Raw genomic sequence first — 22,423 nt, 5'->3', positions numbered from 1 at the left:
GAACCAGAGGAGCGGGACGTGTCCAGATGTTCTTCAGCAGAATGAACCAGAACCTGTTCGGACCCCTGGACGAGCTGCACGAGCTGCACGAGCTGGCCTTCATCGAGAGACCGGTCCGCAGGAGTCTGAAGGTACACACACACACGCACACGCACACGCACACACACGCACGCACGCACGCACACACACACACACACACACACACACACACACACACACACACACACACACACACACACTCACACGCACGCGCGCGCGCGCGCACGCACGCACACACACACACACACACACACACACACACACACACACACACTCACAGACACACACACACGCGTACACGCGCACGCACTAACACACGGTGATGATGATGATGTGACGCTGTATGAGTCAGTGGAGGAAGATCAGCCTCCACACAGGAAGCAGAGGGAGACCCGCAGCGTGACGCAGTTTCACTGCGTGGCTGTCTGCCTGCAGTGAGACAGGTCTATAGTCTGCAGTGAGACAGGTCTACATACAGTCTGCAGTGAGACAGGTCTACGTACAGTCTGCAGTGAGACAGGTCTACATACAGTCTGCAGTGAGTCAGGTCTACATACAGTCTGCAGTAAGACAGGTCTACATACAGTCTGCAGTGAGACAGGTCTACATACAGTCTGCAGTGAGACAGGTCTATAGTCTGCAGTGAGACAGGTCTACATACAGTCTGCAGTAAGACAGGTCTACATACAGTCTGCAGTGAGACAGGTCTACATACAGTCTGCAGTGAGACAGGTCTACATACAGTCTGCAGTGAGACAGGTCTACATACAGTCTGCATTGAGACAGGTCTACGTACAGTCTGCAGTGAGACAGGTCTACATACAGTCTGCAGTGAGTCAGGTCTACATACAGTCTGCAGTGAGACAGGTCTACATACAGTCTGCAGTGAGACAGGTCTAGATACAGTCTGCAGTGAGACAGGTCTATAGTCTGCAGTGAGACAGGTCTACATACAGTCTGCAGTGAGACAGGTCTACATACAGTCTGCAGTGAGTCAGGTCTACATACAGTCTGCAGTGAGACAGGTCTACATACAGTCTGCAGTGAGACAGGTATATAGTCTGCAGTGAGACAGGTCTACATACAGTCTGCAGTGAGACAGGTCTATAGTCTGCAGTGAGACAGGTCTACATACAATGTGCAGTGAGTCAGGTCTATAGTCTGCAGTGAGACAGGTCTACATACAGTCTGCAGTGAGACAGGTCTACATACAGTCTGCAGTGAGACAGGTCTACATACAGTCTGCAGTGAGACAGGTCTACATACAGTCTGCATTGAGACAGGTCTACGTACAGTCTGCAGTGAGACAGGTCTACATACAGTCTGCAGTGAGACAGGTCTATAGTCTGCAGTGAGACAGGTCTACATGCAGTCTGCAGTGAGACAGGTCTACATACAGTCTGCAGTGAGACAGGTCTACATACAGTCTGCAGTGAGACAGGTCTACATACAGTCTGCAGTGAGACAGGTCTACATACAGTCTGCATTGAGACAGGTCTAGATGCAGTCTGCAGTGAGACAGGTCTACATACAGTCTGCAGTGAGACAGGTCTATAGTCTGCAGTGAGACAGTTCTACATACAGTCTGCAGTAAGACAGGTCTACATACAGTCTGCAGTGAGACAGGTCTACATACAGTCTGCAGTGAGACAGGTCTACATACAGTCTGCAGTGAGACAGGTCTACATACAGTCTGCATTGAGACAGGTCTACGTACAGTCTGCAGTGAGACAGGTCTACATACAGTCTGCAGTGAGTCAGGTCTACATACAGTCTGCAGTGAGACAGGTCTACATACAGTCTGCAGTGAGACAGGTCTAGATACAGTCTGCAGTGAGACAGGTCTATAGTCTGCAGTGAGACAGGTCTACATACAGTCTGCAGTGAGACAGGTCTACATACAGTCTGCAGTGAGTCAGGTCTACATACAGTCTACAGTGAGACAGGTCTACATACAGTCTGCAGTGAGTCAGGTCTACATACAGTCTGCAGTGAGACAGGTCTACATACAGTCTGCAGTGAGACAGGTCTATAGTCTGCAGTGAGACAGGTCTACATACAGTCTGCAGTGAGACAGGTCTATAGTCTGCAGTGAGACAGGTCTACATACAGTGTGCAGTGAGTCAGGTCTATAGTCTGCAGTGAGACAGGTCTACATACAGTCTGCAGTGAGACAGGTCTACATACAGTCTGCAGTGAGACAGGTCTACATACAGTCTGCAGTGAGACAGGTCTACATACAGTCTGCAGTGAGACAGGTCTACATACAGTCTGCATTGAGACAGGTCTACGTACAGTCTGCAGTGAGACAGGTCTACATACAGTCTGCAGTGAGACAGGTCTATAGTCTGCAGTGAGACAGGTCTACATGCAGTCTGCAGTGAGACAGGTCTACATACAGTCTGCAGTGAGACAGGTCTACATACAGTCTGCATTGAGACAGGTCTAGATGCAGTCTGCAGTGAGACAGGTCTACATACAGTCTGCAGTGAGACAAGTCTACATACAGTCTGCAGTGAGACAGGTCTATAGTCTGCAGTGAGACAGGTCTATAGTCTGCAGTGAGACAGGTCTACATACAGTCTGCAGTGAGACAGGTCTACATACAGTCTGCAGTGAGTCAGGTCTACATACAGTCTGCAGTGAGACAGGTCTACATACAGTCTGCAGTGAGTCAGGTCTACATACAGTCTGCAGTGAGACAGGTCTACATACAGTCTGCAGTGAGACAGGTCTATAGTCTGCAGTGAGACAGGTCTACATACAGTCTGCAGTGAGACAGGTCTATAGTCTGCAGTGAGACAGGTCTACATACAGTGTGCAGTGAGTCAGGTCTATAGTCTGCAGTGAGACAGGTCTACATACAGTCTGCAGTGAGACAGGTCTACATACAGTCTGCAGTGAGACAGGTCTACATACAGTCTGCAGTGAGACAGGTCTACATACAGTCTGCAGTGAGACAGGTCTACATACAGTCTGCATTGAGACAGGTCTACGTACAGTCTGCAGTGAGACAGGTCTACATACAGTCTGCAGTGAGACAGGTCTATAGTCTGCAGTGAGACAGGTCTACATGCAGTCTGCAGTGAGACAGGTCTACATACAGTCTGCAGTGAGACAGGTCTACATACAGTCTGCATTGAGACAGGTCTAGATGCAGTCTGCAGTGAGACAGGTCTACATACAGTCTGCAGTGAGACAAGTCTACATACAGTCTGCAGTGAGACAGGTCTATAGTCTGCAGTGAGACAGGTCTACATGCAGTCTGCAGTGAGACAGGTCTACATGCAGTCTGCAGTGAGACAGGTCTACATACAGTCTGCAGTGAGACAGGTCTATAGTCTGCAGTGAGACAGGTCTACATACAGTCTGCAGTGAGACAGGTCTATAGTCTGCAGTGAGACAGGTCTACATGCAGTCTGCAGTGAGACAGGTCTACATACAGTCTGCAGTGAGACAGGTCTATAGTCTGCAGTGAGACAGGTCTACATGCAGTCTGCAGTGAGACAGGTCTATAGTCTGCAGTGAGACAGGTCTACATGCAGTCTGCAGTGAGACAGGTCTATAGTCTGCAGTGAGACAGGTCTATAGTCTGCAGTGAGACAGGTCTACATGCAGTCTGCAGTGAGACAGGTCTACATACAGTCTGCAGTGAGACAGGTCTACATACAGTCTGCAGTGAGACAGGTCTACATGCAGTCTGCAGTGAGACAGTCTTGAACTGTCTTGAAGCACAAACACGTGTTTCTAACCCAATGAGTGCTTGAGCCTGGTTGTGCTCCTGTCAGACGGCGGAGGAGATCCAGCAGCTGACTGTGGATGAAGACCTCAGTGACATAGAGAGAGCCGTCTACCTGCTCAGGTGAGGACCTCCTGGGGTTTGTGTGGTTAATGTCTGGACTTTATCTCCAGGTGTCACTGCTGGAATCCCTCAGGGCTCAAGTTTAGGTCCTTGTCTTTATTAACTGCACATTTTCTCACTTCAAATATATATTTTCTCCTGATTGTTACTTTATGTTTGTTTCCTCTCGTCACCAGTGTGGGTCAAGAGGTGCAGAGAGCCAGCGTCATCAGCAACCTGCCAAGTCTGGTCCGACAGAATCCCGCCGAGACGTTTCGTCGGGTCGTTCCAAAAGTCCGGGTACGTAACATCGCCCTCCTCCGTCTGAAGGCCGGCGGGGGGGGCAGCACGAGAGCGTTCTGAGGGGACAGGGCTAACCGTACATGTCTTTGGTCTCAGGAGATCCTGAACGGGTCCGGAGCTGAAATCCAGCTGTCGGCCGCAGCATCGTTTCTAACCATCCTGCAGGACGACATCATCCTGATCCACACCCACACCTACTCCATCCTGAAGACAGTCCTGCTGCACCTGAACCACCGAGACCCAGGTATCACACCTGAACCGCCTAGACCCAGGTATCACACCTGAACCACCGAGACCCAGGTATCACACCTGAACCACCGAGACCCAGGTATCACACCTGAACCATCCACACTCTGGTTCACACCTGAACCACGGAGACCCAGGTATCACACCTGAACCACTGAGACCCAGGTATCACACCTGAGCCGCCCACACTCTGGTTCACACCTGAACCACCGAGACCCAGGTATCACACCTGAACCGCCTAGACCCAGGTATCACACTTGAACCACCGAGACCCAGGTATCACACCTGAACCACCAAGACCCAGGTATCACACCTGAACCACCCACACTCTGGTTCACACTTGAACCACCGAGACCCAGGTATCACACCTGAACCACCGAGACCCAGGTATCACACCTGAACCACCCACACTCTGGTTCACACCTGAACCACCGAGACCCAGGTATCACACCTGAACCGCCTAGACCCAGGTAACACACTTGAACCACCGAGACCCAGGTATCACACCTGAACCACCAAGACCCAGGTATCACACCTGAACCACCCACACTCTGGTTCACACTTGAACCACCGAGACCCAGGTATCACACCTGAACCACCGAGACCCAGGTATCACACCTGAACCACCCACACTCTGGTTCACACCTGAACCACCGAGACCCAGGTATCACACCTGAACAACCGAGACCCAGGTATCACACCTGAACAACCGAGACCCAGGTATCACACCTGAACCGCCCACACTCTGGTTCACACCTGAAACACCCACACACAGGTATCACACCTGAGCTGCCCACACTCTGGTTCACACCTGAACCACCAACACTCTGGTTCACACCTGAACCACCCACACACAGGTATCACACCTGAACCGCCGAGACCCAGGTATAACTACTGAACCACCGAGACCCAGGTATCACACCTGAGCCGCCCACACTCTGGTTCACACCTGCACCACCGAGACCCAGGTATCACTCCTGAACCACAGAGACCCAGGTATCACACCTGAACCGCCCACACTCTGGTTCACACTTGAACCACCTAGACCCAGGTATCACACCTGAACCACAGAGACCCAGGTATCACACCTGAACCGCCCACAATCTGGTTCACACCTGAACCACCCACACTCTGGTTCACACCTGAACCACCCACACTCTGGTTCACACTTGAACCATCTAGACCCAGGTATCACACCTGAACCACCCATAAACATGTATCACACCTGAACCGCCGAGACCCAGGTATCACTCCTGAACCACCGAGACCCAGGTATCACACCTGAACTACCCACACTCTGGTTCACACCTGAACCACCTAGACCCAGGTATCACACCTGAACCACCCACACTCTGGTTCACACTTGAACCACCTAGACCCAGGTATCACACCTGAACCACCCATAAACCTGTATCACACCTGAACCGCAGAGACCCAGGTATCACACCTGAACCCCCCACACTCTGGTTCACACCTGAACCACCCACACTCTGGTTCACACTTGAACCACCTAGACCCAGGTATCACACCTGAACCACCCATAAACATGTATCACACCTGAACCGCAGAGACCCGGGTATCACACCTGAACCCCCCACACTGTGGTTCACACCTGACCCGCCCACACTCTGGTTCACACCTGAGCCCCCCACACTCTGGTTCACACCTGAACCGCCCACACTCTGGTTCACACCTGAACCCCCCACACTCTGGTTCACACCTGAGCCGCCCACACTCTGGTTCACACCTGACCCGCCCACACTCTGGTTCACACCTGAACCCCCCACACTCTGGTTCACACCTGACCTGCCCACACTCTGGTTCACACCTGACCTGCCCACACTCTGGTTCACACCTGACCCGCCCACACTCTGGTTCACACCTGAGCCGCCCACACTCTGGTTCACACCTGAACCGCCCACACTCTGGTTCACACCTGAACCGCCCACACTCTGGTTCACACCTGAGCCGCCCACACTCTGGTTCACACCTGAGCCGCCCACACTCTGGTTCACACCTGACCCGCCCACACTCTGGTTCACACCTGACCCGCCCACACTCTGGTTCACACCTGACCCGCCCACACTCTGGTTCACACCTGAGCCGCCCACACTCTGGTTCACACCTGAGCCGCCCACACTCTGGTTCACACCTGAGCCCCCCTAACTCTGGTTCACACCTGAACCGCCCACACTCTGGTTCACACCTGAGCCGCCCACACTCTGGTTCACACCTGAGCCGCCCACACTCTGGTTCACACCTGAGCCGCCCACACTCTGGTTCACACCTGAGCCGCCCACACTCTGGTTCACACCTGACCCGCCCACACTCTGGTTCACACCTGACCCGCCCACACTCTGGTTCACACCCGCCCACCTGTTGATGACTGTGCTGTGTCTGTGTTTGGCAGTGGTGAGTAACGCCTGGTTGGAGACGCTGCTGTCGGCCATCAACTCTTTACCGAAGGAGACCATCAAGCAGGAGGTACCGGAGCAACGCTGCCGATCGATAACTTTCAGCCGTCGACATGTTGGTTCAAAAGATATGAAAGGTCTGTCTCACTGTCTGTCCCTGTCTGTCTCTCCAAGGTGCTGAACCCTCTCCTCCACCAGTCGCAGCTGTCTCACCCTCTTCATACGCGTCTCGCCAGCTGTCACATTTTAGGAAAAGTCGCCTGCAAGTTTGATTCCCACATGTGCGCAGCAGTAAAATCTTTTGTCATTTTCAAATGATTGTTGTTCAGTCAGTTTGGTTTGAATCAGTTATTTGATGATATGAATACGAGCTGAGACGTCATTGGTTGAGCGTTTGTGGGCGGGACCTCGATGACAGCTGCACGATCACTACTGCACAGGCTGACTGACGTCATCACCACAAGATGGCAGTGTTTGAATTCAGGATATTGTAGCTTCCTTTCGGGAGGAAGTGGAGCCGTGTCCTCCGTCTTTGTTTGTCCAGCAGCTGTTCTTGTGTCTGTCAGAGTGAAGACGGAGCTGCTGCCTCTCGCTCGCTCGCTGTGTCACGATGTGGAGTTCGAGGTTCGAGCCTGTATGTGCCGTCAGCTGGAGAGCATCGCTAGGGCAACATGGTAACCCTTATCCCTTACCCCAAACACCAACAGAAAACACACTTGATAACCAGACATGTGGTGAGACGTTGTGTGTTTGTCCGTCTCAGGGTGGACAACAGCAGGACAGAGCTGCTTCCTGAGCTGGTGACGCTCGCCCGGGACGAGGAGAGCAGCGTGTGTCTCGCTGCCTTCGACACAATCATCAATCTGATGGAGATGATCGACAACGGTGAGTCCTCAGGGGACAGCAGCTAGACGGGTTTAAACCCCCCTCCTGTTCACCACACCACATTCACACACACCCCCCCCCCCCCCCCCCCCCTCAGATGACAGACTCCATGTGGTGGTTCCTCTGGTGATGTCGGTGTGCGAGGCGTCTTCTCACGGGGATGAAACCATCTTGGCATCTCTGTCGTTCCAGTTTGGGAAGCTGTGCAGTGGCCTGGCAGGTGAGACCCACACTGCAGTCACTCAGTAGAACCACAGCAAAGACAATAAAGTCTGAAGTTACAATATTTACGACATGAATTAAAGATACTTGTGACTCTGAGGTGGTGAATGAAAGTTAAAGTTATTTTGGTCATGTCTGTAAACAGAGACCATGATTCTCTGCTGGAAAAGGGTGAATTGCTCTCTAACCCATAACTCACTGGAGCGACGACATATCCCATGAGGGGAGAGCTGGCAAATATGGTTGGAGAGTGGGATGTTTAGAATCTCTGAAAACCATAAAAGACAATGGATGGACAGATCACCTGACAAGACCTCGGTATCCTCACCTTGTTATGAGAGAGGTGTAGAGCCATGACCATGAGAGCTGTGTTGGAGGTAGTTCCTGGTGAGAGTAATCCCACCAAGGGACGGAGGGGACACACCGAGGGACGGAGGGGACACACCAAGGGACGGAGGGGACACACCAAGGGACGGAGGAGACACACCGAGGGACTGAGGGGACACACCGAGGGACTGAGGGGACACACCGAGGGACTGAGGGAACACACCGAGGGACGGAGGGGACACACCAAGGGACTGAGGGGACACACCAAGGGACGGAGGAGACACACCAAGGGACGGAGGGGACACACCAAGGGACTGAGGAGACACACCAAGGGACTGAGGGGACACACCAAGGCACTGAGGGGACACACCGAGGGACTGAGGGGACACACCGAGGGACTGAGGGGACACACCGAGGGACTGAGGAGACACACCAAGGGACTGAGGGGACACACCAAGGGACTGAGGGGACACACCGAGGGACTGAGGGAACACACCGAGGGACGGAGGGGACACACCAAGGGACTGAGGGGACACACCAAGGGACGGAGGGGACACACCGAGGGACTGAGGGGACACACCGAGGGACTGAGGGGACACACCGAGGGACGGAGGGGACACACCAAGGGACAGAGGGGACACACCAAGGGACTGAGGGGACACACCGAGGGACGGAGGGGACACACCAAGGGACTAAGGGGACACACCAAGGGACTGAGGGGACACACCGAGGGACTGAGGGGACACACCGAGGGACTGAGGGGACACACCGAGGGACGGAGGGGACACACCGAGGGACGGAGGGGACACACCGAGGAACTGAGGGGACACACCGAGGGACTGAGGGGACACACCAAGGGACTGAGGAGACACACCAAGGGACTAAGGGGACACACCAAGGGACTGAGGGGACACACCAAGGGACTGAGGGGACACACCGAGGGACGGAGGGGACACACCGAGGGACGGAGGGGACACACCGAGGAACTGAGGGGACACACCGAGGGACTGAGGGGACACACCGAGGGACGGAGGGGACACACCGAGGGACTGAGGGGACACACCAAGGGACTGAGGGGACACACCGAGGGACTGAGGGGACACACCAAGGGACTGAGGGGACACACCAAGGGACGGAGGAGACACACCAAGGGACTGAGGGGACACACCGAGGGACTGAGGGGACACACCAAGGGACTGAGGGGACACACCAAGGGACGGAGGAGACACACCAAGGGACTGAGGGGACACACCGAGGGACTGAGGGGACACACCATGGGACTGAGGGGACACACCATGGGACTGAGGGGACACACCATGGGACTGAGGGGACACACCGAGGGACTGAGGGGACACACCAAGGGACCTTCTCTTCTCTGAGTGTCGTCCTGCAGAAGATGTCCCTGAGGGACTGCAAGTCTCTCATGGAGGATGTATTGCAAACCTGGATTAGGGAATATTCTGCTCCACCTGCTGTTTGTTAGTGGATCAAATGATTGACTTGTAGTTGATTCACTACATCTGTGGCTGTATGTCTTGGATACGTAGATGCAGATCCACTAATCTCCCCCTGGTGGTGAGGTGAATCAAATAGTGGGAGCTGCTGGTCAGACCGGCTGAACGTAACCACATGGGGACATCTCTCCACAGTGTTCTCCTTCAGGCTGGTTGGTCCTGAAGTAGCAGACAGTTATGAGGAGGTCAGGTGACCTGGACTGAGAGTAGTTTCAGACAAAGGAAGGAATACTTGATAGATGCATTCTCCAGACAGGAATCACAGCTTCTCTCTCTTTCTAGGTGCTGGATCAGGAGACCAGCTGTTTACTCTTGAAGAACTCAAGGAAGGGTGATTGGAGATCCAGTCTAAATGTGTTTTACGGACCGGGAGAAGGTTTATTAACCATGCCTAGGTACATGGTGGAGGGGTTCTTTGAGCGTCTGGGGTGCCAGGGCCATTAGTCCTTCAGTTCTTGTGTAACCAGAGTCAGACGCTGTCAGCTTCTCTGCAGGAAGTCCAACATGTTGTTATAGGATGCTGGACTCCCGTCACTGCTTCATGTCGGTGTGAACAGGATCAGAAGGTGCAGTCCTGTGGGAAGTGCTTTCAGGCGACTTCAGGACGGAGGAGTGATGATGTTCTGTGTTTCAGGCTCTCTGTCGGACGAGCAGAAGGCCCGGCTGCTGCAGAGGTTCCAGCTGCTGTGTGTCACCGGTCTGCAGACTGAAGAACAACTGACACCTGACATCAATGAGTCCAAGCTGATTCGCTGCAACTGCTGCTACAACTTACCAGTAAGTTCAGACACAAACACACACACACGGCTCAGTATTTTGGATACTTGATCTAACCTTTAACTTTGTCTCTGGTTCCCAAGGCCATGATGGTGTTTGCTGATTCCACCCACTTCCTGTCAGAACTCTACCCGTCCTTTTCCGCTCTTTGTTGTGACCCCGACGTCTGCGTTCGTAGAAGCGCTGCAGCCAGTTTCCACCAGGTCCGATTATACTGATAAAAACCTGATGTTTTACCAGTTTGTACAAGAGTAGGGAAGCTGAGGGCTTATCCTCTGAGGAGCAGGAAGGAGATACAGGGATTGACGTCCAGTAGCTTTTAAGAGATTGCCAACATCACATTGGAAGTTGTTAATGACAGAAAGAAGCAGTTCAGTATTTGTACGTTTGAGTGCTTTCTCACTCCTCGTCTGTCAGGTGGTGAAGCTGCTCGGCTCAAACGTCCAGGTGCTTCACAAAGAGCTTCTGCTTCTGCTGCAGGACGACGCTCTGGAGGTGAGAGGTCACAGCTGCTGTTTGTGTGTCATCAGCACGCTGTTGTCGTCTTTTGTTTTAAACATTTAACAGCAGCTCAGAACAAACACTGCTACGATGTTGTTGAGTTGTGGGTTTTTTGTGTGCTGGAGCTTCTGTTGTCGTTGTTGAGGTTCTGGATGCTCTGATGAATCACCTGGAGGAAACTCTGGAGGCGGTTCTGTCCAGAGGAGAGAACCTGATGTTGGACGACACGGTGAGAAAACAAACCTCCAGTCTTTAGATCTTTGCACAAGTCCGTGTTTTTCATCTGAAACAGTTTCAAGTTAAAAAGTGAAGACGTCCTGAAACAGACCTGAAGCCATCGGCAGAAAGTTGTGTTAAAAGACCTTTAGTCTCTTATCTCTTTTGCTGCTTCTTCTCTAATCTTGGTTTCTCGTGTTCTTCCACGTTCTTCGCTCGCTTCTCATCAGTTCCCGGAGCTGCTGGCGGCCCTGTTGTTGGCGGAGCAGAAGGTCGGATGTTCTCTGCGTTGGCGGCTGCATGAGAAGCTGCTGCAGCGTTACAGCTGCCTGGCCAGACTGCTGCCTGGAGAAGTGCTGCACCAGAGCTTCTCCCCTCGCATCTTCATCATCCTCACCACCAATGTCGGCACCACAAGACAACACAAGACGTGACATGAAGCAGCAGGTAGAGCAGTGGAGCAGACGGTTAATTCCTCTCTGGTGTTGTGGTTGCAGAAGGTGTTGCCCGTGCAGAAGGAGGCGGCTCGAACGTTCTGCACATTTCTCCGGTACAACCGCAAACAGGAGCAGCGTCAGGAGATGATGGAGCGACTGATCCAAGGTCAGAACACCCTGGTCCTGCAGTCGCAGGTGCACTGAGTACGTCACCTGTGAACAGGTGACCTCAGGTACCTCAGTGAAGTATTTTTAAAAGACTCCTGAAAGTTAGAGACAGACATGGTCCCACTGTGAAAACACATCCGAACGTCTGGAGGACACAGGTCAGTGATGTTTGTGTCTGACCCTCAGATCTGGCTCAAGGTCGGAGCTACTGGAACCGACTGAGGTTCCTCGACATCTGTCAAACAGCCACGGAGATCTTCTCCAGGAAGTACTTCAACAAACACTTTTTGATTCCTGCGCTGCAGCTGGTGCACGACCCGGTCGCCAACGTCAGGTAGGACCGTCCACCTGTCTGTCTGTCCACCTGTCTGTCTGTCCACCTGTCTGTCTGTCTACCTGTCTGTCTGTTCACCTGTCTGTCTGTTCACCTGTCTGTTCACCTGTCTGTCTGTTCACCTGTCTGTCTGTTCACCTGTCTGTTCACCTGTCTGTCTGTCCACCTGTCTGTCTGTTCACCTGTCTGTCTGTTCACCTGTCTGTCTGTTCACCTGTCTGTTCACCTGTCTGTCTGTCCACCTGTCTGTCTGTCCACCTGTCTGTCTGTCCACCTGTCTGTCTGTCCACCTGTCTGTCTGTCCACCTGTCAGTGAGTTCACCTGTCTGTCTGTTCACCTGTCTGTCTGCCTGACACACCTGTCTGTCTGTTCACCTGTCTGTCTGTTCACCTGTCAGGTACAAGCTGTGCCAGCTGTTGCCACGGTTACGCTCCTTGCTCCGGATGCCAGCCGACAAACAGCTGCTGCAACAACTTGACTTCTGCGTCCAGAAGCTTCTGTGCAGAGAGACAGATAAAGACGTGGTGGCGACGATCCGTAAGGTAACGAGACCCGCTCACCTGTCTGTCTGTCCACCTGTCTGTCTGTTCACCTGTCTGTCTGTCCACCTGTCTGTCTGTTCACCTGTCTGTCTGTCCACCTGTCTGTCTGTCCACCTGTCTGTCTGTTCACCTGTCTGTCTGTCCACCTGTCTGTCTGTCCACCTGTCTGTCTGTCCATCTGTCTGTCCACCTGTCTGTCTGTCCACCTGTCTGTCTGTCCCTCTGTCTGTCTGTCCCTCTGTCTGTCTGTCCACCTGTCTGTCTGTTCACGTGTCTGTCTGTCCACCTGTCTGTCTGTTCACCTGTCTGTCTGTCCACCTGTCTGTCTGTCCACCTGTCTGTCTGTTCACGTGTCTGTCTGTCCACCTGTCTGTCTGTTCACCTGTCTGTCTGTCCACCTGTCTGTCTGTCCACCTGTCTGTCTGTCCACCTGTCTGTCTGTCCACCTGTCTGTCTGTTCACGTGTCTGTCTGTCCACCTGTCTGTCTGTTCACCTGTCTGTCTGTTCACCTGTCTGTCTGTCCACCTGTCTGTCTGTCCACCTGTCTGTCTGTCCACCTGTCTGTCTGTCCACCTGTCTCTGTGTCCCCGACCTTGAGCTGACAACTGATTCATTGTGTTTTTCAGACAGTGTTGGAACTGGACAAACTGGACCTCAAAGAACCTGTGAGCTGCTTTTCATCAACACTAGATATTTGCTTCTTTGCTTTCTGGGGCCTGTCCTACGAAGGAGCTCAACATGTGCAGGATATCTTTCCCTTATCCCGGTGAACTTAACCTAGCAATCGGTCGCATGACGCTGGTTATTAACTCCTTAATTTAACCCAGATTTTACTACTTTAGATATGAGCATGTGCACATAGAATGGGCGGGGTTTACTGCATATGCCCAATCACAGACAGTTTGACTGACAGATCTTTCAGAAGCTCCTCGGAGGAGCTCAGAGGATCTTGTGGTCCTCCTCAGGGACTCGAACGATCCTCACCAGCTCCTCAGATCCTCTATGAACATGATGTCATGGTTCAAAGGAAGGGATTGGTCAGTGGGCGGAGCTTAGTACTGGCAGGTTAGCTGCTCAGCGTAAGTTACCATGGTGATTTACCTGATAACAGGGGAACGAGCTTCGTAGGACCCTGAAACCCCGAAGTTACCCGGAAGGTTAGTGTTAAGCCATAAGCGCAAATCCAGCTTCGTAGCACAGGGCCCTGTTGTTGTTGTTGTTGTTGTTGTGTCTGTTGTTGCGTAACCTCCCCTGTGTTTGCTCAGTTTCATAAGAGACAGGAGAGAGACGTTCTAGACCAGAAGAAGGAGAAGGAGGAGACTCTGCTGCTGGAGATGGTGAGTGTGAAGACGACGGCTCAGCCTCAGTCTGAGTCATCGTCGGTCTCAATGATGTTTCCTCTGTGGTCAGGAACAGCTGGAGCGACAACACGGTGACGGGAAACTCAGCGCTGAACCTCAAACAGACAGGAAACGTGAGCATGAAAACCAAAAGATAAACACGAGATGAGTTTCATGTGCACTGTGATGTGATCAATGAGTTTATTGACCCATCTTCGTTTTTTGTGTGTGAACCGTCGATCTTCGACAGGAAGAGAAAGTAAAACCTGTCTCTCTGCAACTAAATCCATGTCCATGTCCTCATCTGGAAATGCCTCATCATCTGGTAAGACAGAAAAACCTCTGATCATTTTTTCTCTTCCATTTGTGAAACCAAGACCAGCTGATAAGCCACAGGTGATATGGGCTAAGTTAGCATCACCCGGGTATGACCACTTCGAGTAACCTTGATTGGAACAGTCCTGGGTGGATCTTCGTCGGAGAGATTGACTCTGCTCCTCAGTTTCATGTGTAACCATCCGGTCTCTATTCTGTCCAGAATATCTTTCCACCCTTAATATTCCATATGTCCCACCAGACACCAAGGTGGTGCTGGCGTACGTGTGGCACAGTGGCAGACCGTACTCCCGATGATGCTTCTGAGTGGGAAGTTCAGTTTGTTTTAGTTTCTTAGGAAGAAAAGTCCCTGTGGAGTTATCTTCACCAGGTGGGAGGTTTTCTGGGACCAGGAGATCTTTAGTTATATGAATTCCCAGGAATTAGATGTTGTTGACAATCTCCACCTCCTCACTCTTTCTGTGGAACAGAGGATGTGTGGTCGTCCTCGATCTCCTATAGTCCACAATGTTTCTCTTGGTTTTCGTGGTTTTCAGGACCAGGTTGTTGTTCGAACGTCTCTTGAAGGGTTAGGTTACATCAGATATGTTTAAAATGAAATGAATACAGAACATTTACTGTAAATGATCTTGATAAGGATTAGTTCAGCTACTTTGATGGAATATCACTATTTATACTCAAAACGTTACCAGTAGAGGAGTTTCTTTCCGGTGTCAGACGCTCTCTCATCTCGTTGTCTGTCTAATTAACGGGTTCAGCGAGGTGTCGTGTTTCCATCACTACGGCTCGAAGCTGAAACCAATAACAACCTGTGTCTCCTGCAGAGTCATGTGAGCCGGGAGTGAATGAGGATTGAAATTCATATAAGATGTTAGTGGGTTTTTAGACGAGTGGAAAAGAAGCTAAAGTTCTTAGAACCTGGAGATGAATTAGAACCTTAAGGAGGAACTCACACAAGGATGGAATGATGTTCCTTTTTCTACAGGGAAGGAGATGAGGAAGGCTAAACTGTCACGGAGTCGATCCCTCAGCAGTCAGTCGACAACAACCAAACCCGCCAACTCAGAAAGACCTCTGTAAGACCATCACACCTCCTGACTTTCACTGGTGTGGGACGAATACGTGTCCCGTGTTCTGAACGTCCTGTTCTTTGGTTCTTTGGTTCTTCGATTCAGGAAGGTTAAGGAGCTGAGCAGCACATCTGGACCCGGGAAGTCCTCCATGCTACAGAGCACAGGTACCACATCTTTACATCCACCACATGAATACCTCTGCAGTTTTTCATCACTTGCTGTGTTTTATAGATGGCTGTTTGAGGAACGCCCACTTCACTTTGTCAACCCAGTCAACCTCATCCATGCCAGTCCTGATCCGCAGCAACACCACCAGCCTCCTGGACCGGGCAGGTACCTTGGACCACAGAACCAGCTCCATAGACCAGAGACCCACTAATATAGACCAGAGAGACCACAGGACGAGCACCTTGGAGCAGCGCAGTAAAACAATGGAGCGGAGTTGCGGGGTTAAGGACAATCAATCCAGAAAGTTGTCAACGTGAGTTCTTGCTCAAATATTTCATTGGTGGAACCTGTTGTAAGCCAGGGCCCAGGACTAGGAAGCAGGATTTGTGGTCATCAGGTTAACTTCAGGTTTAACTCAGAGTTTCAGTTCTACAAAGCTCGTTCCCTTGATATCAGGGTAAATCACCATGGTAACTCACGCTGAGCAGCTGACCTGCTCCAGGTTAAGTTGGAGATAAGAGATCAGACAGTATTAAGCTCCGCCCACGGACCAATCCCTTCCTTTGAACCATGACATCATGTTCTCAGAGGATCTGTGGAGCTGGTGTGGTTCGAGTCTCTGAGGAGGACCAGGGTCTTCTGAGACCCACAAGATCCTCTGAGCTCCTCTGAGGAGCTTCTGAAAGATCTAGATTCTCCTCAGAGGATGATCCTCTGTCAGCTGCTGGAGCCCAACAGAACCAGCCTGACCCGTAAAGTGCTCCCAGTCCCACAGAACCAGCCTGACCCGTAAAGTGCTCCCAGTCCTACAGAACCAGCCTGACCCGTAAAGTGCTCCCAGTCCCACAGAACCAGCCTGACCAGTAAAGTGCTCCCAGTCCCACAGAACCAGCCTGACCAGTAAAGTGCTCCCAGTCCCACAGAACCAGTCTGACCAGTAAAGTGCTCCCAGTCCCACAGAACCAGCCTGACCCGTAAAGTGCTCCCAGTCCCACAGAACCAGCCTGACCTGTAAAGTGCTCCCAGTCCCACAGAACCAGCCTGACCCGTAAAGTGCTCCCAGTCCCACAGAACCAGCCTGACCAGTAAAGTGCTCCCAGTCCCACAGAACCAGCTTGACCAGTAAAGTGCTCCCAGTCCCACAGAACCAGCCTGACCCGTAAAGTGCTCCCAGTCCCACAGAACCAGCCTGACCAGTAAAGTGCTCCCAGTCCCACAGAACCAGCCTGACCCGTAAAGTGCTCCCAGTCCCACAGAACCAGCTTGACCAGTAAAGTGCTCCCAGTCCCACAGAACCAGCCAGACCCGTAAAGTTCTCCCAGTCCAACAGAACCAGCTTGACCCGTAAAGTGCTCCCAGTCCCACAGAACCAGCTTGACCCGTAAAGTGCTCTCACTCCCACAGAACCAGTCTGACCCGTAAAGTGCTCCCAGTCCCACAGAACCAGTCTGACCCGTAAAGTGCTCCCAGTCCCATAGAACCAGCCTGACCAGTAAAGTGCTCCCAGTCCCACAGAACCAGCCTGACCCGTAAAGTGCTCCCAGTCCCACAGAACCAGCCTGACCAGTAAAGTGCTCCCAGTCCCACAGAACCAGCCTGACCAGTAAAGTGCTCCCAGTCCCACAGAACCAGCTTGACCAGTAAAGTGCTCCCAGTCCCACAGAACCAGCTTGACCAGTAAAGTATGAGTCTCTGCTGTCAGTCATACTTGTCTGTGATTGGTCATATGCAGTAAGCCGCACCCCTTTTATGTTCACATGGTCATATCTAATGTAGTAAAACCTGTGTTTACTTAGTGAGTTAATAACCAGCGTCATGTGACCACTAAGCCTGTGATTGTTAGGTTAAGTTCGGCTGGCTAACTGAAAGTGGAACGAGCTTCGTGGAACAGACCTCGGGTCTAAACCGGTCTAAACCTGTTTGGACCATGTAGCGTCTAAGTTTATCTTATTTTATAAAACTAAATTTAGGTCTAATCCTGGTTTTGTGTGAGTTTAGAGTTTGACTGTTTACCTTCTTTTAGCCCCTTGTTTTGAACCTGAAATAATAAACTAATAATAAGATAACATTTGTTTAAAAATTCAATTAGCTTAGTTTATATCTCTTTTATAACTACCTTAGTTCACTTAGCTTGGTTTAATTGCTTTATTAATAAATTACACTGCAAACACAAAAGTCAGATTCCCCAGTTTTGATAAATTACTCTTTTGCCTAATCAACAGAAACAGGAAGTCAAACTCTTTCAGTGTCCAATCCGGGCGAGATTAACATGATGACGTCATCGTACCTCCACCAGACCATCAGCCAATCAGCAGGAAGTGGGCAGTTTCAGGACATTACCCAGAATGCAACGGGACATCATCTCTGTCTTACAGTGACAAACAGATTTGCTGTATTCAAATGATCTCATCCTATCATCTGATTGGTTCAGTAAACGCAACAAATTCAAACTGCTACTGTGTTCTTATTGGTTGTTGTCTTCACATGTCACATGTCCTCTGTTCCACGAGACATCTGTTGCTCTAGTGTCCGTCCTGGGAGACGGGTCCTCACATGTGTCTCCTGGGAGACGGGTCCTCACATGTGTCTCCTGGGAGACGGGTCCTCACATGTGTCTCCGTCCCTGGAGACGGGTCCTCACGTGTGTCTCCTGGGAGACGGGTCCTCACATGTGTCTCTGTCCCTGGAGACGGGTCCTCACGTGTGTCTCCTGGAGACGGGTCCTCACATTTGTCTCCTGGGAGACGGGTCCTCACATGTGTCTCTGTCCCTGGAGACGGGTCCTCACATTTGTCTCCTGGGAGACGGGTCCTCACATGTGTCTCTGTCCCTGGAGACAGGTCCTCACGTGTGTCTCCTGGAGACGGGTCCTCACGTGTGTCTCCTGGAGACGGGTCCTCACGTGTGTCTCCGTCCCTGGAGACGGGTCCTCACATTTGTCTCCTGGGAGACGGGTCCTCACATGTGTCTCTGTCCCTGGAGACGGGTCCTCACATGTGTCTCCTGGAGACGGGTCCTCACATGTGTCTCCTTCCCTGGAGACGGGTCCTCACGTGTGTCTCCTGGAGACGGGTCCTCCTTGTTGAAGGACAGAGGACGTCTCACCTTGTTAAAGACGATGAGACAAACTGGGACCTGTGAATATGAGACTATACTAATGTAATGTGATTGATGATTGACATGCCGACATGTGATTGGTCAGATGAACGTCCTGTCAGGTTTCACAGCTGAATAATTTGTACTGATGTTAAAAGTCATATTGAACTGGACCAATCACAGCCAGGCGTTTCCCAGCATGCAGTGCGGCTGCTGCTGCCTTCAGGATTCAAGGTGAAGTCACACAGCTTTTGAAACCTTTATTTAAAACCTGATTTCTTTCATGTTTAGTTGGAAGTGACAGACCCCCCCCCCGTGGGAACAGGTGATGTCACAGTGGGGTTTGATGTTGGTGTGTTTGTGAAAAAACTCCACAGGTAAAGTGACGTATTTTAATGTTTTATAGTGATTTACTGCATCACAGTACGAATAATTAACAACAACAGTATGTTTAAGTCATGAACTCTAAATAGTTGTGTTCATGTGTGATAACATGCTCATGCTAACATGCTAACATGCTAAATAGCTGCAGATTGAAACAGGTTGCTCTCCTCCCTCTAGAGGGCAGTGTTTCACTCACTGGATTCTTTGAGATGTTTCCAAACAAAGTCTCAGAAAAAATAATAAATAAAACAAGTTGTTTAAAGTAAATCTATGTTTGTGAGTCTGTATGAAACCAGCGCAGCGTTCAGGAACAACAGTGTTTACAAACCTTTGTGGTTCTTCACACATTTAAAGTGAAGCAGCTTTGACCCCTGACCTTTCATCACTGGTCAAAAACCACAGGGATCATTTTATCCTCTAATTTACCACCATGTTCTGAGCTAAATGCTAACAGCTGATGTTTAGCATGTGTAATGATGCATGTTAGCACACTTACATGAGTTATTAAGGAGTAAATACGAGGTTGCTCAAGCTGAAGGGAAAGTCGGCGATGAGGCCGTTAAAGACTGAGCGTTAATACGTGATGAAAACAACAGCGGCCATTTTCAGTTTCCCTGTTGATCGCTCAGGGCCGCTCTGATGTTGCGGCCCCTCGATGGGTCCGGACCCTCAGGTTGATCAACACAAAAAGCTGCTAACTACAGAATCTACTGACACTAGATGAACATTAGAACTTAGTAAACCTGCCGAGTCGTCGTTTCACTGTTAAAAACGTAAAGTTTGATGTGTGTGACTCGGGTGGGCGTGGCTTAGCAACCACTACTTCCTGGTGGGATCGACCACTCGACCAATGGACATCAGGCTGCCAGTGCTCTGCTGGTAGATGATGAAGAGGAAGGGTCGGTTGATGGTCAGTCGAGGGGGAGGACTAGTGAACACATTGACTCCACCCCCTGCAGTGATGTCATCGCTGCGCTCGTCAACAGAGACAACAGATTTATGAAAAACCTGAAGAAAGATTGAAGGTGTAGATTAGAGATTTAACAATAAAAGTAAAAAACTAAACAATTTCTCATCAGATCAAACAACCTAAAACCACCACAGAGACGGGGGGGGGGGCTTCAATACATGTTCTAGCTTCTTCACTCACCTGTGTCAGTCTGGGTCCTTTAGCCCCGCCCATGTTTGTGATCTCTGCATCGTCCTGAAACACCTGCGTGATGTTAAGAGTCTGCAGGACGTCCTTCAGCGAGTAGGAGCGTTCCATCAGGAAGCGAGGAACCTGCACCTCCAACTTCCTGCGTTTCAAAATAAAACAATGGATGGTGATGGATTCATTTTCAGAAATGTAAAGACTTAAAAACTAAAGGTTCTACTTCCACTTCTTCTGTCTGTTATTCTAGGAAAACTGTTACGTGTTGGTATGTTCAGATCAACGCTGTTGTTTATGTTGATGTTGGCGTTAAGGACGAGAGGCAGGAAGCAGAATCTTACGTCCTCTTGAGTTGTTTGATCCACGCTTGGATCTTTTCCGCCGTCACTTCTTCTTCAACCGCGGTGACGTCCACATCCTCATCGGGCAGAACGACTAACATGGCCGTCCCGTCGGTCATCGGCAGCTGTAGCACACCAGCCTTCACCGAGCGGTCGTAGGCCAGGAAGTACTTGTCAGTCCTGAACATCATGGTAACCATGACGATGTGATACCTGTCCACGTAGAAGCGGTCCTCTTGAGACAGGGACAAGTTAAAGGCTGGATTGAACCGGGCTGAAAAACAGAAAACTTTATTAGTACAGGCAGACGAAACATTACGACAGTGTGAACACTGGCCGTCACATAGAGGTTTGATAAAAACACGTTTCTAACTCTTGTTCTGGTCTCAGAGACTCAGATGTTACATAACCCCGCCTCTCCCTAGAAGCCACGCCCCATTCCCAGGGGACAGGGGAGACGTACTCTGATACGAGGCCACCGTGGCGAGCAGCAGCTGGGTCTGGGGGTCCAGGCTGGTCACCAGCTCCTGGACCTGGTCTCCGGACTGTTCCTGGGCCCAGCGGTTGATGGAGTCGGCAGCTTCCTGCGGGGTGGAGTAGTCCACGGTCCGAGCATTTCCTCCGAACTTGGTCTGAACCAGGTCCAGGTAGGACGGGGACACCTCGAAGCTCTGGGCGGGAAAGACGGCCACTCCCTGTCGTGGGTTCAGGCTAACGCCACTCGGCAGGATGGCGTCCCTCAGGGTCTGAAACAGATCTGAGAGCAGCAGCGACGGACTCAAACCTCACAGAACCAGTCTAAAGTTCAACCCTAACCTCTGACCCCTGACCCCTGACCTACCTGGGAGACTCTGGGGGTCCAGTCCTGACAGAGTGAGTCCTTGAAGCAGCTGGTCCTGGGTCGGCCCGTTGGTGGCATTCAGCAGCGCCATCAGTCCAGAGGTCAGCGTGAAGGGCGACAGGAAAACGTTCTCATCGGACCGACGGGCCACAGCTTGGTACAACCGGGCCGCGAAGTCTGAGTTCCTGTTGGCTAAGTCCTGGAGGGCGGGGTCAGCAGTCTGAGAGGACACTGGACTCAGCAGGAGGACCAATGAGAGGAGGACACAGGGATTCATGGTCACAGCGCTCCCTGTGGAGAAGGCGTGAACAACACTCAGTGACACTGATCGCCACACATCATCACAAACAACGGCATCGATCTACTCAGAGCGTCAGCCGACTTCCGGTCAAAGAAGACATCGCCCTTTCCAGTGTCGTCACATCAAATCTCCTATTTTGGATTTGAGTTGTTTACATTGTTTATCAGCGTGTGATCGTGATTTAAATTAAAGAAGGGTCGCTTTCCCGTTCGGTGCGAAAAGCCATAATTAAATAATTAATATTAGATGATTGGATTCGATGACGTAATCCAGCAATAAACAGCAATGATCCGCAGCTGTACACAAACAGACCAGCTGACGTCATCAGTCTGACCTTTAGGTTCCATTCGATCTTCTTTGATCTTTGATGTTTGATCAGATGTGTTTCTGCTTCACGCGCTGCGCATCACTGTCCAGCTCCAGCCCCGGTCACAACACTGCCACTTCCGGTCCGCTCTTTTCACAATAAAAGTCGTTTCCGCGCAGCAAGTAAAAAATGTATCGAAGAAACCGGAAGTAGAATAAATCTATCAATCTCAGACACAAAATAAAAACTAAAGATCTATGTTCCACTCCACACGATTGCAGATGTTTCATAAAATGAAACCTGTCGTCATTGAAC

At 51.1% G+C, this 22,423-nt stretch overlaps 2 protein-coding genes across 2 annotated transcripts; one reads left to right on the top strand and one right to left on the bottom strand.

Moving 5' to 3' along the window:
• The first annotated feature begins 26 nt into the window (after window positions 1-26).
• ppp4r4 (protein phosphatase 4, regulatory subunit 4) lies at window positions 27-17,978 on the top strand. The gene is made up of 25 exons (XM_061091833.1): window positions 27-131; window positions 3,828-3,901; window positions 4,078-4,180; window positions 4,280-4,427; window positions 6,840-6,913; window positions 7,018-7,124; window positions 7,410-7,517; window positions 7,607-7,728; window positions 7,826-7,948; window positions 10,426-10,568; window positions 10,652-10,771; window positions 10,986-11,063; window positions 11,215-11,298; window positions 11,516-11,689; window positions 11,783-11,888; window positions 12,077-12,224; window positions 12,623-12,767; window positions 13,395-13,433; window positions 14,034-14,105; window positions 14,179-14,242; window positions 14,359-14,433; window positions 15,430-15,520; window positions 15,620-15,681; window positions 15,749-15,998; window positions 17,908-17,978. Exons 1-25 carry the CDS (start codon window positions 27-29, stop codon window positions 17,951-17,953), a joined length of 2,661 nt encoding a protein of 886 aa, XP_060947816.1. The 3' UTR covers window positions 17,954-17,978.
• Window positions 17,979-19,159: 1,181 nt separating this feature from the next.
• Window positions 19,160-22,238, bottom strand: LOC133024225 (protein Z-dependent protease inhibitor-like). Its single transcript, XM_061091239.1, has 6 exons — window positions 22,136-22,238; window positions 21,501-21,791; window positions 21,123-21,416; window positions 20,660-20,933; window positions 20,316-20,463; window positions 19,160-20,173 (listed from the first exon to the last, which is right to left on the bottom strand). Exons 1-6 carry the CDS (start codon window positions 22,146-22,148, stop codon window positions 19,985-19,987), a joined length of 1,209 nt encoding a protein of 402 aa, XP_060947222.1. The 5' UTR covers window positions 22,149-22,238; the 3' UTR covers window positions 19,160-19,984.
• Between the last annotated feature and the right edge of the window lie 185 nt (window positions 22,239-22,423).

The sequence above is a fragment of the Limanda limanda genome, chromosome 18 (genome assembly GCF_963576545.1).
Source record: "Limanda limanda chromosome 18, fLimLim1.1, whole genome shotgun sequence".
Taxonomy (NCBI): Eukaryota; Metazoa; Chordata; class Actinopteri; order Pleuronectiformes; family Pleuronectidae; genus Limanda; species Limanda limanda.
The sequence above is the reverse complement of the archived record's forward strand: the minus strand, read 5'-3'. Positions and strand labels throughout refer to the sequence as shown.